The sequence below is a fragment of the Gopherus evgoodei genome, chromosome 15, assembly GCF_007399415.2.
Source record: "Gopherus evgoodei ecotype Sinaloan lineage chromosome 15, rGopEvg1_v1.p, whole genome shotgun sequence".
In the NCBI taxonomy this organism is placed as follows: Eukaryota; Metazoa; Chordata; order Testudines; family Testudinidae; genus Gopherus; species Gopherus evgoodei.
In genome coordinates, this window is record NC_044336.1 from 8581035 (window position 1) to 8602940 (window position 21906).

The following is a 21906-nucleotide window of genomic DNA, read 5'->3' on the forward strand; positions in this document are numbered from 1 at the left end:
GCCTGGATGCCTAAGATAGTGACCACACGTTCTGTGACACGATCAGAAGGTGCCCAAGGGCACAATGGAAGTATGAAGCAGTAGAAACCATGGCACTGGAAAATTCATGAACTAGTGCAGAGTCAGGGACTGAGAGGCAAGCAGTCTGAAGCTGCCTGATATGCCATCAGTATGCAAACAGTTTGCGCTGGTGCCGATGTCATCTGTACTGGATTCAATGGATGCCCCAAGGCTTGAATTGGAGTTAATGATATGGGCTGTGGCTGATCTTGGCATAGTACCTGCAAGCTGTTAGATGGACCTACGCCATCCTGTGTGCTGGAAGGAGTACAGTGCCGGTCAGCACTCCTCTTAGAACAGAGGTCCCCAAACTGTGAAGCATGACCCCCCAAGGGGGCACGTAGGAACCTTGGGAGGGTATGTCAGGTCCCAGGCCAGCCCCCGGGGGGGTGGAGGGAGATCCACCTAGTTCCTCCCCGCCCCCAGTTCTGCTCCAGTTCTGCCAGCAGCTCTGACTCTAGCCATGGTGGTGAGAAGGAACAGAGGGGTTTGGGAAGGCACTGCCTTTATATATATCCAGGGAATGGGCTAGGGCCATAGGGCACAAGTACCACCCCTACAGACACTGCTAGGCAAAGTTCTGTGGCTTCTGTGTGCTGGGTGCACACACACCTACATGGAACACATGGCTATGTTTACTTGAAGAACCACATATCAAGCCTCCTTCGTATATCAAAAAGAAGCCAAAAAGCCAGGCCTCCATTTTCCTCTGCACAACCCCTTTAATGATGCCAAATAGCCTTCCCACTGGAAAGACACAAACCATACCTATTCATAATTAAATAATAATGTTACATGCTTTTTGCCAGACCAAAAAAAGTTTCATCTGATGAGTCTTCTGCTTTATTCATTTGAGATACAGGCTCATCAACAATGCCACATTTATTTCCCTCAGAGCTATAATTTGTTCACTGCTATCCACAGAAACAATGCTAAATTAGCATTGTGTTCATAATGTTCTATGGTGACAGGTAAAGGATATTGAGACAATAAAGGTGAGATTGATGTCTAGATTAATCTCAATATTGATACTCTAAATGAGAATTTCATCTGCATACGAGACTGTCAAAACAAATTTATTTTAATAAAAAGAGGCCCAGTCTAAAATCTCCCAACAACAAGCTGTCCGGAAATGGTTGAAGCTCTGAACAAGTTATTAGAGAAAGAAAAAGAACAGGAGGCGTGATTCTTAATGCTACCAGTCATTTCACCATTATATTCTTATATTAATTGGTGAGACAGAAGTGCCAAGCACGAAGCCTACTAAAGCTTCAATTAATTCAGATTTCAGAAATAAATATCACCAGTCTGTTTTCTTCTTTTATGCTGTCTGTATTAGAAAATACTAGGGCTGTCAAGTGATTAAAAAAATTAATTGCAATTAATCACACTGTTAAACAATAATAGAATACCATTTATTTAAATATTTTTGGATGCTTTCTTCATTTTAAAATATATTGATTTCAATTACAACATGGAATACAAAGTGTAAAGTGCTCACTTTATATTTATTTATTACAAGTATTTGCACTGTAAAAAAACAAAAGAAATAGTATTTTTCAATACATCTAGTATAAGTACTGTAGTGCAGTCTCTTTATCATGGAAGTTGAACTTACAAATGTAGAATTATGTACAAAAAAATGCATTCAAAAATAAAACAATGTAAAATCGTAGAGCCTGCAAGTCTACAGAGTCCTTCATTTTGTTCAGCCAATCGCTCAGACAAACAAGTTTGTTCATATTTTCAGGAGACAATGCTGCTCGTTTCTTGTTTAGAAAGTCACCTGAAAGTGAGAACAAGCATTTGCACAGGCCTGTTTTGGAGATTAGTCAAGTAAATGAAGGAAGGAAGGAAGGAACTTCTACAAAGCTTCCCCAGCCAATCCCACTCAAGCCAATGCTCTTAGCCCAAGGAGAGGGAAGCAGAAGTCTGAGAATTTTAGGGGCAAAGCAATTTCAATAACATAGGTATGATAAGGAGAACTCTTCCTGCTCAGACAAGTTAGATAATGGGGAGGAAAATCTACCCACCTCCCTGATGCCCTGCAGTGTTGACATGGATCCGTGGCCCAGCTTTCCAAATGGAAAGCTGCCTTGGTATTCCCCTGGGATAGCTGAATCCCTTGGTGGCATAAAGTCGGTGAAGCGGGTTGTAGAAGACTGGTCAGAATGCTGTAGAAGGCAGGTCTTGCCGTAAGTTGCAGGCTTTTCCTTCTAGGTAGCACCATGTCACCTTGAAAGGATATTTGATGGAAGGCCAAGAAAGCGCCTGTATAACTTCTGAACTCAAAGTAATGAAGAGAGCATTCAAAACCAATCAGTAACCACCACAGACAATTGAATTATGGCAATCCACCGATGCTGAAAGTACATTCTAACTTTCTGCATAAATCCTTTCAAACTGTAGTATTTATAGCTTTAGTAATAAAAACCATATCCACTAACATTGGCAAGCTGGAAAAGTAATACAGCAATAATAATACTAAATAAGGGAAACTGAAACTGGAATAACATTCCCTGGACCAGTAGCTCTCTATCACTGATGGGTTTTCTTTTTAATCTCTAACTTTTGTTACAGACATGTATGTTCAGAAGTATATGAACCTGACAGTTAGCTTATGACTGATGTAAAGCTATCCATGCACAAATTTGATGTTTTAAATCAAAGTGATTACACAATTAAGCATTATGCCGTCCATTTAGTACAGTTACACAGCATATCATCCCTATAAAACACTTACATGCATACAGAGTGACAAAACGTTTTTACATTCAATTACAATTTTTAATCAGAGATTTGTTTAGTCTCTAATGAGAGATATTTCTTCCTAATTAAAAGGAAAAAATAGATTTTAGCTTCGGCAGAACGGATTTATTACTGGGAGAACACTTTTTAGCACTGATGCTGCTACTTATGTACATCTTATGCAATATCAATCACAAGTTTTACTAAACACAGAGAAGCTGCTCTCTCACTTTTAATGTCACCTTTCATGGCCAGAGTGCAATTTTATATTATGAAAGATGTGAAAAGCTGCTGATTGGAGTCTGATCTTGCAAAGAACCGGAATTTCATTAAACTAAACAGTATCTATCAATGAGCTAAAATGACACTATTTTAAGAGAAAAGAAAAATGGTGTAGAGTTGGGGAAAAAATCCTAATAGATATTCATTTATTCTCCCTCACTCAATCATGCAAAAAGGTTCTTGACTCATGATGAGGGCTGGAAGATGATTTATTTTAAAACTAAAATGCAAAACTAAATTACAGTTCTAATTGAGAACTCAACCCCCTTCACCCTCCCCAACCCCTTTCACTTCCCCATCAACTCAGGGCATCAGAACATGCATTTTTCTGTCATTCATGCCTGAAGCTTTAGAGAAGGTCTTTTGGGAGGGGTTAAAATACGGCAGAGACTTGTCAATCCCTCCTATGAATTATTTAACTTCCACTTCAAATGTAAAAGAAGCAGTATCATCACACCATCAATATCTCATCACTTAGATCTCTGTTACTCTCAGTGTTTGCAATCCACATGGATTTTGGTGTAGAATCTCATCACAAAGGATACATTGGGAATGTTCTAGGCCCAGTCTGAACAAGACCTGGTACAATATCATCCTCCCCTTATCTAGTTACAACACTACTGCAGTCTGTAGTGTAGATAGGGATTTACCTGTGCTCCTTAACAAGGTTAAATGGACTTCTGCCTGGTGTACTGCTGATTGGATTTTTGTGATCTTAGCTTTCAGATAACACAACCCACTACATTTGAAGGGTTTGGTAATAATTTAAAACCTGTTTGTAAGCACTTCAAAGAGTAAAAATATTGATATGATGACGATCTGAAAAATGATCTATAATAAATAAATTAAATTTGAAATGGAGGGAGGCGGGAGGAGGAACTATCTGCATAAAAGGAGTATAAAAACCACTGTGGTACTAATGCCCTTATGAACTGAGTTAATGGTCCAGCGCTTAGAGAAACTTAAATGAGTAATTCAGACCACCATTATAATATTGTGTCTCCTGACAAGGAGTTTACGGTCCCAGTTGACTCAAAAGAAGTTGCTTTGAAATGCAAGGATTTAGGAAGGGGTCCTTTTGAGTCAGCATTAACTTCTTTTGTGTACAGAGTAAGTCCAGGCTCATCAGCACCAACCTGGAAGTGGTTTTGATTGACACCTAGACCATCTGACCAGAAAAGGGGGGATTTGAAATTGAGTGGCACCTGGATATTACAAAGGATTTAATATGTTGACAGTATGGTGAACACAGAGTCCTGCAACAGTAAACATACAAGTCTGGGTGGAAACTGATATAGAATTGCTTTCTTGAGTTGCGGCTCTCAGTTGGAAACTGCATGCTGACTTTGTGTTCAAAAGTGTAGTTATTGTAAATAAATATAGAGTAGGGTAAAATATCTTGTGTCTGTGTCAATTCATTTCTCTCCCAATGAGGAAATAACCCATGCATGGAATCCAAACCTTCTTGTCATGACACTATATAACTGTTGTTTAAAAGTGTAATTGACACTGTATTTTAACCAAATTGGAGGCAATTAGCTTCTCCAGATCCTAAAGAATCTGAGCTGCAGATGTTCTCTCTCCCTCGCCAGAGCCAGTGACTTTAAAACGATCATAAACTAACAAGTCTAGGTTAAAAGAGCCATTTCATTCTAAAAGGGATATATTTCCTTTTCATGCTTGCATTGCTCAAAATTGGCTTCATTGATTATGCTGATTTCCACAAAGACGTTAGGTTTAGGATGAGACAAAGCAGAGGAATTTCAATAGAAAAGAAAATTATGAGAGAGTGAAAATAGGAGTCCGGGGTGGACTGGCTCTTTCAATCTAGAGCTTTATACTACAGCTCTGATCCTGCCCTCTTTTGTACCAGTGTAACTCCATATCAATGATGTCAGGATCTGGCCTTATGAAAAAGTACCTGAGCCAATGAGGTTCTGCATGGGTAATGGATCAGACTGCAGGATTGGGATCATAGTGACCACAGGTTTGGAATGAAGATACTACTGAGAAATTCTGAAGAGACTTGCTTTACTTATACTAACTTACAATTACTTGTATTATACTAAGGCAGATAATAGGCAGCACACTTAAAACAAACAAAAAGAAGTAATTCTTCACACAATGCACAGTCCACCTGTGGAACTCATTGCCATAAGATGTTCTGAAGGCCAAAAGCATAACTGGGTTCAAAAAAGAGTTAGAGGAGTTCATGGAGGATAGGTCCATCAATGCCTATTTGCCAAGATGGTCAGGAACAAAACCGCATACTTGGGGTTACCCCACAACTCCAAATGCCAGAAGCTGGGAGTGTACAACAGGGGATTGCTCACTCGACATTATCCTCTTCTGTTCATTCCCTCTGGAGCACATGGCACTGGCCACTGCTAGAGGACAGGATACTGGGCTAGATGGACCATTGATTTGACCCAGTATGGCTGTTCTTATATTCAGACAAATTAACTGCCTTATGCTATCTGTCCTTTGTGATAAAACAGAAACTGAAAATGGCCTTGTCACTTTATTTAAAAGACAACATTAAAAATAAAAAAGATCTATACTCATAAAATGTTTATGTTCCTATTACATTTGCTATATACACCATAATGCTACTCATAACATTTCTTAGCAACTCTGCAGATGGTTAACATGCTCCTAGTTATATGTCTTTGATAGAGAGGAGTGATAGGGTGAATAATATTCGCAGTTCCCCTGAAGTCAGGAAAATGTAAATATTTTTTTAAAGTGCTTACAAGTCAAACCTACAGTAAATTTGAAAAATGCTCCCCATAATATTTAAACTAAATCCTGGTTTATAATCTAACAAAACTGGCCACTAAATGATCCACTCATTTTACTTAAAAATCTCAATCTTCTATTTACTTAAAAACCAGGTGCAAGATAACAAACACTGAAATGGGTAATATTTCCCCTCAAAACAGCAACCTTTCCCTCTCGATTCAGTTCTTATCCTATAATCTCTTCAACACACATTTCTGCGGAGGCCTCCACAGTGGATGCCCTTAGAAAGCAATGGATGAAGAAGTTGCATTAGGCTTATCAGGATGGAGAATTTTGCAGTGCAAAATATTTATTAATTTTTTTTCTAAAAAAATATCAGCAGAAAAGTTGGTCAGCCATTAGAGGGGTTAAGAGGAATAAGATCAGAAACTATAAATCCTTTCAAGAGACCAATAACAATGACAGAAAGGAATTATTCACTGTTTCAGAAGATGGCAAGAGCAATCATCCAAGGGAAAGTGAGACTCTAGACATTATGAGCTGTAAGAGCAAATGAACAGTCAAATTATAATGAAAGGAAGCTACATTCTCCCTATCTAAATCCCAGCTTCAATGTCTAGTGGATACTCTTCATTTCTTATCTTAAAGTATTGTGCAGTGTTATTAAGTAGCTGTCGTGCTCCCCCTAGAGCTGATTCTCTTGGGATGGAAGGCATTATGTAAGGAAATATAGACTAAGATAAAAGTTATGTAAAAGTTATTACTAGAGGTAGATTGTCAAACCAGCATCTCCACAGATAATCAAGAGAAGGCTTAGATTAAAATAGTATTCCTGGAAAAGATGTAGGTAGGGAGTAGTCCAGCAAAAGGAAAGTAGTCAGGATGAATAAAGGGAGTTTTATTTTTCTGGCCCTACTATCATCGGAGTTGTTTATATTACAAGATTATCAAGTCTGAACATGTCAGATAACATGATGCTGACTATGATTTACCAAGCAGAGTAGACCAGGACAATCGTGTTCAGCATATTATGTCAGGTACCACTATGGCATGCCAATATTGTGTTATGTAACACAGTTGTTCACAGTTGTGTTCCAACACGATAATATGCTGTAATGCAGATTTGCCTTGAGAGTAAATGAAATTTAGAATACAGCAGCAGAATAAAGAAAGAAAAGTTTTAAAGTCATCAAAAAATTGAAGAAGATATAGTGTAGAGGATTGAACACAGGATAAACTACTGATTTTTAAAGTTAACTATGGTACTGATTCTCCTTCTGTGGCCTTGATCAAGTTACTTTTGGTATGACAGTATGCATTAGACACAACTCATAATAAGATGAGTGTGGAAATAGCCCCTGTTCCTTGGATATGGGGTGTGGAGAAATGAGATGATAAAGGAACCTGCTTTTCCTATAAAGTAAAACGATCCATTTTGGTAAGCTTTTGAGGCTCATGGGTTCTGGGACAATGAAAGACAGACTAGAAACAGCAGATTGAGGCCATGTCTACATCTAAAATTTTGCAGCGCTGGTTGTTACAGCTGTATTAGTACAGCTGTATAGGGCCAGCGCTGCAGAGTGGCCACACTTACAGCAACCAGCGCTGCAAGTGGTGTTAGATGTGGCCACACTGCAGCGCTGTTGGGCGGCTTCAAGGGAGGTTCCGGGAACGCGAGAGCAAACCGGGAAAGGAGACCAGCTTCGCCGCGGTTTGCTCTCTCGTTCCCGGAACCCCGAGCAAGCAGGTCTCCTTCCCTGCGGTTTGCAGGGTGGCTCCGGGAACGCGAGAGCAAACCGCGGCGAAGCTGGTCTCCTTTCCCGGTTTGCTCTCTCGTTCCCGGAGCCACCCTGCAAACCGCAGGGAAGGAGAACCGCTTGCTCGGCGGTTCGGGGAACGAGAGAGCAAACCGGGAAAGGAGACCAGCTTCGCCGCGGTTTGCTCTCTCGTTCCCGGAGCCACCCTGCAAACCGCAGGGAAGGAGAACCGCTTGCTCGGCGGTTCGGGGAACGAGAGAGCAAACCGGGAAAGGAGACCAGCTTTGCCGCGGTTTGCTCTCGCGTTCCCGGAGCCACCCTGCAAACCGCAGGGAAGGAGACCTGCTTGCTCGGGGTTCCGGGAACGAGAGAGCAAACCGGGAAAGGAGACCAGCTTGATTACCAGAGGCTTCCTCCTTCCACGGAGGTCAAGAAAAGCGCTGGTAAGTGTCTACATTGGATTACCAGCGCTGGATCACCAGCGCTGGATCCTCTACACCCGAGACAAAACGGGAGTACGGCCAGCGCTGCAAACAGGGAGTTGCAGCGCTGGTGATGCCCTGCAGATGTGTACACCTTCAAAGTTGCAGCGCTGTAACTCCCTCACCAGCGCTGCAACTTTCTGATGTAGACAAGCCCTGAGACAGAAAACTTTCTCCTGTGTATGATACAATAGTCTTTGTATTTACCTACAGCTATGCTTTCTGCATTGATTAACCTAGCTGTGTTTATAATCTGTGATGCTGTTTTGATTGCGATTTTCTCTACTTTTTACCTGCGTGACATATACTTTGATTTAAGAGCAGAAGAGCTGGGTGAACAGACAATTATTTTGGAGACACCATTATTGCGTGTCTACGAAAGAAGGAAATGGGCTTCTGAGCATAAGGTAGGCAGAAGGAGGAGTGACATGAGCTCACACATACAAAAAATGCAAAAGGACCCCAAAAACTGCTCCCCACAAAAGTGCTGAGAATATTTGCTGCAATCAATGTGGGGATGGACAAAGTCAAATGATTTGAGAGATGCCAGACTCGGTTCCAGAGTCACAAAGCAAGAACCATTTCAACAGTTCTTTCAGTGCTAATATCAACAGATCTGAACTAACAGCTCCTCTTCTACAAATCCAAAATTAAATGTGCAAGACTTCTGAGAAACAACAGCAAAATTTTCTCATCTCTGTAAGAAATGACTGAACGTAGAGTGGGGGACAAGTTACAAACATCCTCTAAAATATGACTGCTAGCATAATCAGAAAACACCAGAGTACTGCACTATGAACAGTGTACCGAGGCAATGTTCCCAAATTTTACTTTCTATTTTTTCAGGCTGTCACTCAAGGAACGAAGTGAGGGATGGGGGGTTGTTATATTTATGACCAACCATTTGTATTATTTTGTATGTTTTAACCTTTCAGATAGGTGTCCACAGCATGGGATTGGCATCTAGAGCTATATTTGACTAAGTTGAAGAAATACAACAAAACAATGAACATCCAACACCACAGCACATGACTATATAACATCTGATCATCCTGCAGCTACCTCAGTGAGAATCACCGTGGATTGCGTCTATTTACTCTTTGATTTATAACAAAATATTCCACGTGACTATGTCCTTATCGAGTAGTTTCAAATAAAATGTGAGAGAGGCTCTTTGCATATCTTAACCTCAGGAATGTGGCCTCTCTAGTTGTAAAGACGGAGCAGCACAGAATATGCCAGCAAAAGCTAATTAAAGTATAAGAAACAAACCCTGCTATCTGACTTGCCAAGTTGATAACGTGTAAGCGATACTTGTTTAAAGACTCGATAAACTCTGTCCTTTATAGAAGAAATGCACTTTTAACATAACATACTGTAAACAGAATTCAAAGTATAACAGCTTACAATCACAGGCAGTGCTGTAATGGACTTGTTGAGTAGTGACATTTCTTGGAACACTTGGCACATGTTGAATAATAGTGCGGCTGTGGTTAGACCAGATAAGGTTCAACACTATTAAAAGGGAATAAAGTGTTAGGGTTTTGATTGCATTAAGCCAAAATTTACAAACATGGATCTGAAATGTTTGACACGCTCAGTAAAAGGGGGTCAGAAGGAAACATCTCTGGACAAGATGTGATATTGGGCTTTACAATATTTGTTTGTTTGTTTATGAGCCATAATGGATGGATTGTGAAAATCCATTTCAACAACTGTCTCTGAAGCAAAGTAAACTGTTTGCCACAACTTAGTTTTTAAAAATTGAACAGCTCAAACCAGAGTGTTCCAAAAGGCCCGTTGATATAGAACACAAAATCAGAAGGATTAGTATACAATAGTTTGGCGTCTTCAAGTTAACTGTGTTCTACCCCCTGGTGTGGCGCTGACATGGGAGGATAAAACAACTCCATTAGGAGTCCATATCGCTTCTCTGTAGTGTTCCTCACAAGCAGATGGAGCGGCTATTTAGCCAAATGCACCGTGACTCCTGGTTTATACATGAGCATCTGGGATGTTTCCTAACGTGATGTGATGTACAATGTACTCAAATTTATCAACTGTCCCACATGCAATTAAAGATTCTGATAAATAATTCGGTGGTAAAGGCCCCATAGCTGAACTGAAAAGCAGCAAGGCGTGAGGGGTCAAGTGTTTCCGCAGGATTTATATTTAACAAACAGAAAGCTGCCTACAAAGGAATGTCTCTATTGAGCTTTTGCAGAATTATTTTCAGACAGCAGGAGTTAGCTGAAGGAACAAGCTGAATAGCTAGTAACTTCTGCAGTCTTTGTTTTAACCAAAATGAATGTGAATGTAAAGCTGGAGTTAATAAAAAAAAGTTGTTTTTTAATTGCTCTGAGAAACAAAATATATGTGGAGATATTAATATACAATTTCCTGCTAATATACATTTTGATCTAAGGATAATATGCAGAATCAACATTTTTCTGTGAATGCTACAAAAAGACTCTAGTACCTTAGAATCATTTAATCAACATCTTATGCACACAGTGAATAGATAATTGAAATATAAGTACTGTCATCCATAGTCCCTTTGGGAAAGTGACACAGCAAGCATTATATCATTCCATTAGTCCATCCTTTGATGTGGGTTTTATTCTCATTAAACTGTGCTTTAGCCCCGAGGTTCTCCCCATCCCCCTCACACCCCTATGACGTGGCTATGGAAGGAATTAAAGGGGGGAAAAAAGAGCCCCGCTGCTTAGAATGCATGGGCTACATTTTTACAAGTAATTGGACATGTCAAAAATATAAAGCTGCCTTTTTTATTTCTTATTTACCAAATGTAGCCAATGCCAACTTCCCCATCTTCTGAAAAACACGGGAAAGAAAAGGAACCCAGCAGGGGAAAAATGCACTTACTTGTTTTCAAATAATAATAAAAAAGCTTGCATACAGGCAGGATAAAAGTTGCTTGAAAAGGCTGCCGTGGTGGTGTCTGCTTTGAATTGTGCTCTGTTTAAACAAGACAAAAAAACCTCCCACCAAAAAAAGTAACATTTTTATCGCTTACAAAGATCTCAGGGCCGTCCCTTTAAAATGAAGTATTTTCTAAGCAAACACTGGAATGTTTTCCAGCGGGAAATAAGCATCTGATCTCTTATAATGATTATTTCTGAAGAATTACAGATTTATGGAGTTTTTGTTTTAACTTAAATACAGTGAAACCTGCCTGAAATGGCCACCCAAGGGACCAGAACAATCAGCCATTTAAGTAAAGGTTTAAGCTTTAAATGGGAACCAAAATTGTACTGAAACCTTGAGGAAACTTTAAAATACTGGTTTAAGATAGTGGATTGCTACATCCGTAGTGCAGGTTTCAGTGTAAACCAAGGTCATAAACTTCTCTCACATACACCAATGTGATTCCATTGACCTCAGCAGAGTTACTCGTGGTTTACACTGGAGTTAGTGAGAAGAGAATCATTCTCCTTACACATTAATTACGGAAGAGACAGGTTTGTAACCCATATGACATTTCTTCAGCATATTCTTGTTTTGCTAAACTATTAGTAGGCCTGCCACAGACAACCAAATCTGTGAAAAGCCTTACATTGATGAATTGGGCTTGATGTGTTGCTGAGCTTTACCAATCCTGGATCTCAACACAATCTTAAATAAATACAGAACATCTAACCCATAAGAGCGTTCCACCAGTTTATGCAATCCCCAGCCTATATATTTGCAAATGTATTGCAAATGTTTGTATTTGCAGCAGCTCAGAAATGGTAAAGTTTATTCTCGGATGATGTAACCCAATCAATTTAAATTGACAGACTGGTAGGACAGCAGGTCTTTTCTGTTTGATTCTCCAAAGCTGTGGGCTTATGAGCTAAACTGGTCAAAACTGACACTCGAGTCATACACGTCAAAAAGTGGAAAAGCTTTGTGTGTTAATAATTGTATCAACTGTTAATAATGGCTGTAAGAACCAAGGAGGCAAAATACACGAGGTATCTGTTAGTGCATTGTAAAAGTGAGGGGGTAATAAAAGTCCCAGGAAATATATTTATCAAACTAAATTAATATTTAATTAATTTCTGCAAATATCTGAGGCATTATCAGGACTGGTTAAGTAGTGTCTTCTGCCAAATTAAGTGCCAAGAATTTGAGTTTATTAAAACACACATGAAAAAGCCGTGGTCAAGAGTGCAATTTTTTTTTGCGGAGTAGCTTCCAATTATATTTTAAGTAATTATATTAAAGTAAGTTAATTATGACTTGTCCGACAGGTCAATTGTTCCCAGCCCTTTTGAGCCAATTCTAGGACTTCAGTTGTACCATTCACCACTGGGTGCACCCTGACTTACAGCAGAATCCTGCCTGTTCCAAACCTGTGCTGTGCTCTATGGCCTGGTGCAAAGCCATGTAATTAAAGGTGGAGCTGGTATGGGGAGAGTGTAATGTTCCGATCCCACAGTGGAATCTGCACCCTTATCCTCCAACAGAACTCCAAGCCAAAGAGACTCCGTGCAAGTGTAATGGTAGCTATTGCAAAAACCGGAAGTACCAGCAACGATGGATGTACAAGGAACTAGGAACCACTGAAATAGTAAATTATCCAGAACAGAAGATTTAGCGATATTTAAAGACGAAAACCTAAATTTGTTCTCTTGGAGAAATGTGTTCCTGTATTAGCTTTTTATGAGTGCTTAGCATAGCTAGTCCAACTGTATTATAGTGCATGAAAACAGCTGCTATTTAACAAACTAAATACATAAGTGTGTGGTAGCAGGAAAGTCAAGACCATCATCTTCAACCTATAATGGATCACGATGCTTGTCTTACTAGAAGAGGGAAACTAAACTAGCACCAGTTGCTGGTGCTAGCATAAGAGATTTATGTAAACCAATCTGCAAGAAAATCAAATCCATCGTCTTAAAAAAGTATGGAATAAATCATACTGAACAGGAAACTAAAAAGAACGGCTGCTGCCATTTCATTGAAATCAAAGGTTTGTGTGTGTGGAAATTCTTCCTATCAATTACATAAACACAGTTCACAGCAGGAAAAATAACAACTGTTTTTATAATGTGGAACATAAATATGCTCAATGAGTTTAACACTGCAACCAAGTATAAGGAACATTTTAAGTAGTCTGTTTCCAAACAGGACTTGAGGGGTCAGAATAGGGAGGAGGACATGTGGGCAGGCTAGGATGATGGATAGTGCTTCGCAGTATGCTGCATTCAGTTCTACTTTTGTTATTTTTGCAACAGGATGCCCAGCCTGAGCCTGTATGTCTACACTGCAATTTTATAGCCCCATAGCCTGAGCCCCGCAAGCCCGAGTCAGCTGAAACAGGCCAATTGCAGATCATTTATAGCAATGTAGACATACCCTTGAGGGCAAATCCACCAACTAGTTCTTGCAGAGGTGTCCTGGGAGCAGAATCAGTGCAGTTTTTCTATGCAAGGGGCTGGAGGACTGTGTTTGGGGCTTGTGAAAGATTATGCATGTGTGCCCCCTATGGCATAGGCTCCAACTTGGCCGGGGCTTCGTGCATCACCACATGTTCTGTTTGGATGGCTGCAGGGTCAGGCCAGTGATCTCACAGCACGGGCACTGATGTAGCTCTGCAGGTGCTCCAGTGAGTATGAAGGAGGATTCTTCCTCCAAAACTCACCCTCCCAGAGATCGTATCTGCACAGCTCGCTCACCATTCAATGAAGACTGTTCTATAGAACTAGCTGGTTTATGATTTGTAACCTTTAGGATACCCCTCACCCCTAATTTACACTGTGATCAGTGTAATACGATTTTCCAGTTTAGAGTAAAGAAAAACCCTATTCCCAGGCATTCATAGACTGAATAATGATGGAAAACGATCTGCACTCCATAAAACAACCTTGTTGTCAAGCGCCCTGTCTTGTGAAGTGCTGAGAATTCTCACTGAAGTATATGGGAATTGCAAGCACTCAGAACTTGGTAGGAGGAGCTCAGGTGTGGGCCCTATGAAATCTTAGAAGCAAAGTGGACATATAAGTAAATGGGTATAAGGTAGTGAAGCTCAGGGAGTAGGATTACTTTAAACATGCAGAGAGGGAAGGCAGAAAATGTTAGAAACAAGTTCAATTAAAATACCACCCTCCCCAGTTTTTCTTAACCTGCTATGGCTAAACTTGGGACGGAAACCCCAAATAGATCACAATGAAAAATATGAGGAAGAATGAGACAGTGAAGTAATAATTTCACTAATATACTAAACAATTTTCTAAAAGTACTTTCATAAATTAGCTCATTTACAGGAAATACACAGCATACAAATGACTTATATGGGGACGGGATGGCTCAAGAGAACAGCATTTTTAGGTATCAGTTTGATTCCTGCCCAAGTTGGCAGCAATTGAGGATGGTTTTCAGAGTTCAGTAGCCTCTCTAAAGTAAGTTAGTAATCTCAGCACAGCTCCTTAGTGGGAAGATGTCCATGTCAAAGCCACTATCCCAACTGGGAACCACTGTTGAGAGCTTTTGCAGAGAGCCCAAGGATCACACGAGTCAGGCCGTGCAGATTTAACTACCTTCTCATCCCTAAAAGGGAATCCTTTAGCTCAGAAATGAAGCACACTTTGGAAGATCACTGATCACTGCTGCCTAGCCTGTGTTAATAGTTTGCACTCAGACGCCACAGTGAGGGGTTAGTTAAAGTGACCGGAACAGAAGAGAATTAAAAAGTATGCCAAATGCTTCAGTGTAAAAGCAACCAAAGAAAAGTCAGAACCAGACTAAAAATGATTTAAACACATTTGAAGCACATGGGCAAGAACACAGTGCATGCATCCAAAACTTTTGGATCCATTCCCAGAGCCAAGACACCAGCCTTTTAAAAACAATTTATCCATCTCTGTCTAGTCTGTTTTGACTAGTCTTTAGCATAACCACTTAAGAATTTTATTTATCCAGCATGGAAAGAAAGAGGTTCAAAGAACACTAGGGAATATGTGGCAAAATATAACATGGTTGGATCACTTCCACTGGATTATACTACTCTGCTATACCACTGAAGAAACGATCTCATACAAGGGCTGAATGCATGCTCAAAGTCTACAGGGAATTAGGTCAACATCATTCAAGGTAAGTGACACTTTAAATAACTTTAAATTAGCTGTTGACAGTCAGGTACATAGATTGATGAGTGATTACACGAGGTCCCCAACATTATCATTTTGTGGTGGAAGGGAATATGCAAGAAAAAAGAAGAAAGATAAGAAAGTTTAAAGTATAATAAATATGGTTTTGCCCATCTGTAATGCCCTCAAACAACAGTGAAGTTTATTTCAGGATGCTGGAAACTTGTAAAACAAATTGCTCTCCCTAAATCAAGAATTTTTAAAAAAGTTTTCTGATTATGCTAACTTGGGACCAGGAATATTATAGGCAATGCTAATACAGAGTGATACAAAACTCTCTACTGAGTATGACTGGGATGAAGAAAGGAAGCTTTCTTCTTCTTTTTTCAAGTTACTGGGCCAAATACAGACCTGATGTAAGTGAGCAGTGATATACTAGTATATAGTAGGTGCGAAATTTGGCGCATTCTGTGCTTGAGACACATCTTCATTACAATATTCCTTAAAATGTGCTTTTAAATGCAATTAACTAAATCTTAGGAATCTGTAATTAGCACCATCTTACAGAGCTAATCAGAACAAGTTTATTGAAGCACTCCAACTATTTACAATGAGACTGAATTTAGCCCCAGGGTTCACTTTACTATTTTGTCTCAATTTTCTTGTAATTTCATCCATCACTTTTTTCCAGTCCTCCAAAGGTGATGGATAAAACACAGAAATAAATAGGACCAACAGTTCATAGAACCCTAAGGGAAAATGTAATTTTGTTATAAATAATCCTTGGCACAAATCATGGAAATGCTATACTAAAATTGTTTGTTGAATCATTTATGAATGAAGGCTTCATTTTAAATTTTCAAATAAGGTGTAATGTTTTTTAAAAAGTTTGGAACCCAATCCTCGAGAAACAGAACAGACATGCAAACAGAAATCAGGGTTGCTATAAGTGTCTTTTCAAACGGGAGCCCCATGGGATGCTAGATTTTTATTTGTATTTATGGAAAGCAGAAGATAACATGTTATAAAATTCTTTTCTTAAAAAGTCACCATCTCAGTTTTATTCTGGCTTTATGATTTACCAGATGGAAAATGGAAGTTGTACTCTATAAAGCAACCAAAGAAGTATAAGAGTTTTTATATGGGTAACTTTTAGCAGCTCCCCCTATGGGCACTCTATAAAATTGCAATAGGCTCCACTCACTTTTTCTCAAGTGATAAATGAATGCATATATCATGTACAAATGAGATAATTAAAACGCTGTAAGAGGGAAAGCGGGACAAAGAGGAACCAATGAAAAGGAAACATTCTAAATTTTTTTCAAAATTAAAAATCTGAGGGTTTATTGTTACAAATTAAGAGATAAAGTTCAATTGGATGTAACCCTTCTGCAAAACTCTACATTACATTTGGCATGCACTGGTTTCAGAAGATGGAATTCTGTTGTCTCATGAAGAATACAAGAAACATAGGATGCAAAGCTGTTTCCTTTCCAAAGTATAAGGTTAAGTAAAATTCAATAGAGATTTAATTAAGTATGCTAGTTTGTTTCCTCTCTTTCTGAGAACTTAATGCACAAAACATAACAAAAGCTACCATGTAAACTGATGACTTTCTACTTGATTTACATTACAGAGTTCAGTCTGATTGCAGCCCTGAATCCTGACCCTCTGGTAAGTGCTTTAGATTCAACATGTTCCGTTTGGGGGTAATTACAACATCCCTGTAACTTATTTTTTTAAACTTAAATGACTGGTACATACTTTTAACCATAACTCCATCTTAACGTAGTTTTTTGTTTGTAATCAGGTACTTGTTTCAGTGATACCTAGGGTATATTGGATGAGCAGCTCTGGAATACCATGCTTAGATGTGACACAATTAGGGTTCGGTAAACATCAACGAAAAACAATCCAGACATTACAAAATAAACATTTTCTCAACCATAGCTCATTCCTAATGGAAAGATGCTTATAAAACAAGGGACAGATTTTCAGAAGTGCTCGGCACCCAACAGCCCCTACTGAGAACATAGGGAGCGCCCTTTAAATTGACCATGTACTTAGTAGTCTGAAACTAAAATGAGAAAGGTCAAAGCAATATGCCTGGACAGCACCCTGGTACGCACTCCAACACCACCAGGGTATGAAGATTGAACTCCTCATCAGGGCATTAGTCTCTGTACCTCCCTGATGCCTCCCTGATGCCACCCTGTCCCATCTCACCTCACCTCGCTCCCCTGCTCCCCTCAATCTTCCATACTGATTTCTAGCTAGTAGACTTAGTCCTTTGGTTAGTGATGGAGTACTAATTTTACAAAGCCCCATATTAAATCATCTAAACAGATTTAGATGGATTTCCTGCTCCTTTTAACAATAGATATTGGTGGAATCACAATTTTTATTTAGCACATAAGGGAGCAACAGTTAGGATCAGCGGCTGATTTCTAAATAAAGCTCAGTAGTCTGCTTTTGTCTGAGAGATTGCATGGGCTCATCACAAAACACATGCAGATGGTAACTTTTGATTACCACATCTACAAAGGCCCCTATGCAATAACTACTATCCAATATTTGAAAGAAGAATTCATTATCCTGACAAACTCCTCATGGGACTATTACAAACTTTCAGAGTTATCAAAACACAAAGAGTGGCATCTCTTTCTTTGTCTTTTATCTGCACGTTGAAATATCTACTTATCTAAACAGACCAAGGGAGAAGACATATAAAAGGAACAATAGGTTCATTTCTCATTAAAGGGAACAGGTGTGGGCAGCCTTACCTGATCTGTCCTCGCACCAGGGGTCTGTTTTTTGTCCTGTTCATATTTGAGTCAAAGGGAACCTCAAAGAACTGTATAAAAGAAAAAGAAAGGATTGAAAGGATGCCGGAGATCATACCAAGCGTAGAATGTACTGTCTGTTTTTACAGGTACTTTAATCTTGATTTTTGAAGGTTCAGAATAACAATTAAAATGGCAAACTCCCTTTTACATTAGTTTTGATAGTCTAGATTAGTACTTTTGGCTTCACTTTAAAAAGAAAACTACCTGGAAGACAAATATATTTGTAATGAGTCCATAACAGTTAAACATTTGAAGTAAAGCCCAACTTCAATTTCTGCTCTTGATAAGTTACATATACACACATGTATATAAAAGAAACAGCCCCCTCCTCTGCCCCCAGTTGTACATTATGCAAACAGTCCTTGCAAATACGGTGTTTCTGGTTTTGCAAGATGAATGCTATAAATATTTTCAAGATCATCCAACTTCTGAGAACCCATGACCCACTCAAAAATCAATCAACTCTGGTAAACGCTACTGCAACTACATGTAGCATCTAGTGGTGTGATAAATGGTAAAAGAAGAAGCCATATGGAATTATTTAGTGTGACAACCCAACACGATTGCCTATGTGAAAAGTAAAGGCTGCTATCATGCTATGAACTCCAGTGGGGTTTTATTGGATAATGTTTTAAGAATTTTATTAAAGCCAAACCCAGTTTACCATATAGCAAGACCCTGTAAAGCTATTTAGATTTCAATAAGCTCATGACATAAAACAACCAGGGTCATTTTTCAGTGTTTCACCAATACACCAGTACTTACTGGACACCAACCTCTATCTGTAGAATGAACACTTGGGGCAAGATACAAGTTATATGAGACATAAATACATGGAAAAAGTAATGATGTAATGAAATGTATGATTCTGAACAAAGCCTGAATGATTGAATACTGTTGCCTGCAGATAGATGCTCGACATTTGATGGGCTGGACTGTGCTATTGTTTAGCCAGTATACTTTATTTAGCCACCTTGAGGTAAAATGAACAAACATCTTAATTTTGACAATGCCACATTACTGGCCTGGCTACTGTGCCAAAGGCAAGCTGCTATCTCCATTACAAAGTCAAAAAACTCATGTGCGATCTGTGCAGAAGGCTAGAATATGTCAAAAAATGGTTCAGACATCACAACCCTCAACCATTTTGTGACTTTAGTTTCTCACTTTTGCAAAATTATAGATTATAATTAATAAAATCACATATATAGTGCTGTTAATTTACAAGGCATAATCATTTATGTCACAGTAGTGTCTCACAATGAGAGCCTTGTGCTAGGAGCTGTAAAAGACTATGTCTTCACTAGAAACACTGCAGCTGAGTCCTCTGTAGTGCTTCAGTGTAGACACTCACTACAGCAATGTGAGGGGTTCTCTGTTGCTGTAAAAACAACAAGGAATCCTTTTGGCACCTTAGAAACTAACGAATTTATTTTGGCATAAGCTTTTGTGGGCTAAAACCCACTTCATCAGATGTATGGACTGGAAAATACAGTAAAGAGGTATAAATACAAAGCACATGAAAAGATGGGAGTTGCCTTACCAAGTGGGGGGGTCAGTGCTAACGAGTCAATTCAATTAAGGTGGATGCGGGCTAGTCTAAACGGTTGACAAGAAGAGGTGAAAATCACTTCAAGATAGGTTGTAGAAGGACAATCCCTCATTCTCACAGACCTTGGGAGACAGGCCAGTCCTCGCTTACAGACAGCCTCCCAACCTGAAGCAAATACCCACCAGCAACTACACACCACAAAACAAAAACACTACCCCAAGAACCAAACCCTTCAACAAACCCCGGTGCCAACTCTGTCTGCATATCTATTCAAGGGACACCATTATAGGACCTAACCACATCAGCCACACCATCAGGGCTCGTTCACCTGCACATCTACCAATGTGATATATACCATCATGTGCCAGCAATGCCCCCCTGCCATGTACATGGGCCAAACTGGACAGTTTCTACGCAAAAGAATAAATGGACACAAATCTCACTTCAAGAATTATAACATTCAAAAACCAGTCGGAGAACACTTCAATCTTCCTGGACACTCAATAACAGACTTAAAAATGGCAATTCTTTAACAAAAAAACCTTCAAAAACAGACTCCAAAGAGAAACTGCAGAACTGGAATTAATTTGCAAACTGGACACCATCAAATTTGGTCTGAATAAAGACTGGGAGTGGATGGGTCACTACAAAAACTAATTCCCTCCTGCTAATACTCACACCTTCTTGCTAACTGTTTGAAATGGGCCACCTTTATTACATTGGCCTCATTAGCACTACAAACGTGATTTCCACTCGTTCTTGTCAACTGTTGAGAACAGCCCATTTCCACCTTCACTGAATTGGCTTGTTAGCACTGACTCCCCACTTGGTAAGGGAACTCCCATCTTTTCATATTCTGTGTATTTATACTTCTCTACTGTATTTTTCACTCCATGCATCTGATGAAGTGGGTTTCAGCCCACAAAAGCTTATGCCCAAATAAATTTGTTAGGCTTTCAGGTTCCACGAGGACTCCTTGTTGTTTTTGCTGATACAGACTAACATGGCTACCACTCTGAAATCTGTTCCTGTAGTTAATCTACCTCCCTGAGAGACAGTAGCTAGGTTGATGGGAGAATTCTTCTGTAGACCTAGTGCTGTCTACACTGGAAGCTAGATTGGCTTAACTATGTCACTCGGGGGTTCGATTTTTCACACCCCTGAGTGAATAGTGGGTTTAACCTAATGTTTTAGTTAAAGCCTGGCCAACGATACTTGCCCTGTCCTTAATGGTTTACAAAGGATCTGGAACATAACAAATACAAGAGATGTTGAGAGGAAGGGAAGAGGGGCTTGCTTGGAGAAAGATCTGAAGAACAGAAAATATGCTTTGAGAGACAGACTGTTCCAGGCAATAGAAAGTAACATTGTGGAAGCCACAAAGTCAAAAATGAAAGATGATGCTGAAGCAAGGAATGAAGTGAAAGGAAAGGGATGAATACAGGAAGCAAGAGGAGTATAGGGAGAAATGGGAACAGAGAGGTATGTAGGAGCAAAATTACATGGGGCTTTATAGGTGAGAAGCAGCAGCAGCTTGGATTTTACATGATAAGAGAGGGATTCAAGGAGGGACTGATATAGTTCATGTAGTGGACGAAAAGATGACTTTGGCACTAGCATCTTGGGGACTGGAGGTGGAGAGGTAGAAGCCAGAAAGGAGAAGGGTACAGCCATCAAGGCAAGTGATGAGCAGATGCAAAGAAATGTTTTAGCAGTGAAGGCAGTCTATATAATACAGATCCATACACAAGAACTAAAACAATTTGTACTTATCACTTGTAGGACTTAATCTCATATTGTACATTAAGTTCTTCTCCACTGGAAGCTTTGAAAGACTCCCATCTCACGCGTTACATTATATATTGTAATAGCACTGGCCAGTTCCACCATGGAACAAGTTAAAGAGATTATTCCATTATAAATCCCTGTTTTATGTGGCCACAATCCGGAAAAAATAAAATCTGGAATGAAATGTAGCACAAGTGGTCTTTGACCCTGAATGAATCTTTTCCATCACATTAAAAAAACGAACAACCACCAACCCTGCAGCTGTAGAGTATTAGTATTATAGGCCGAGCTGGTAGAGACACCTATAGTTGCTTAACACTTTCCATTATAAGACCCTGTTTTAAATTGCTTATAAATTTGGCAAACTTTACACATTCAGGCTGAAATTTTCCATGCCAGTGTCGGCCTGAGGCTCGATTTTTCTAGAAAGCTGCAACCATTTCCAAGAATGAAGAAAAATAAGTTTTGGGGATTTTTTTTTTTTTTGCTCATGTTAAAATGTTCTACAACTGCTCAACTGAGAAGCTCTAGTGCCTCTACACTTTGAGCAAGAAC

General features: G+C 39.5%; 1 protein-coding gene across 2 annotated transcripts in view; it reads right to left on the reverse strand.

Moving 5' to 3' along the window:
• LOC115635506 (protoheme IX farnesyltransferase, mitochondrial) overlaps positions 1–21906 on the reverse strand; it is a 159894-nt gene that overhangs the window by 32330 nt on the left and 105658 nt on the right. For both annotated transcript variants that reach the window (XM_030534385.1, XM_030534387.1), the window contains one exon: positions 17949–18019. In XM_030534385.1, the coding sequence (XP_030390245.1) occupies positions 17949–18019 (71 nt within the window). The remainder of the gene's footprint in view (positions 1–17948; positions 18020–21906) is intronic.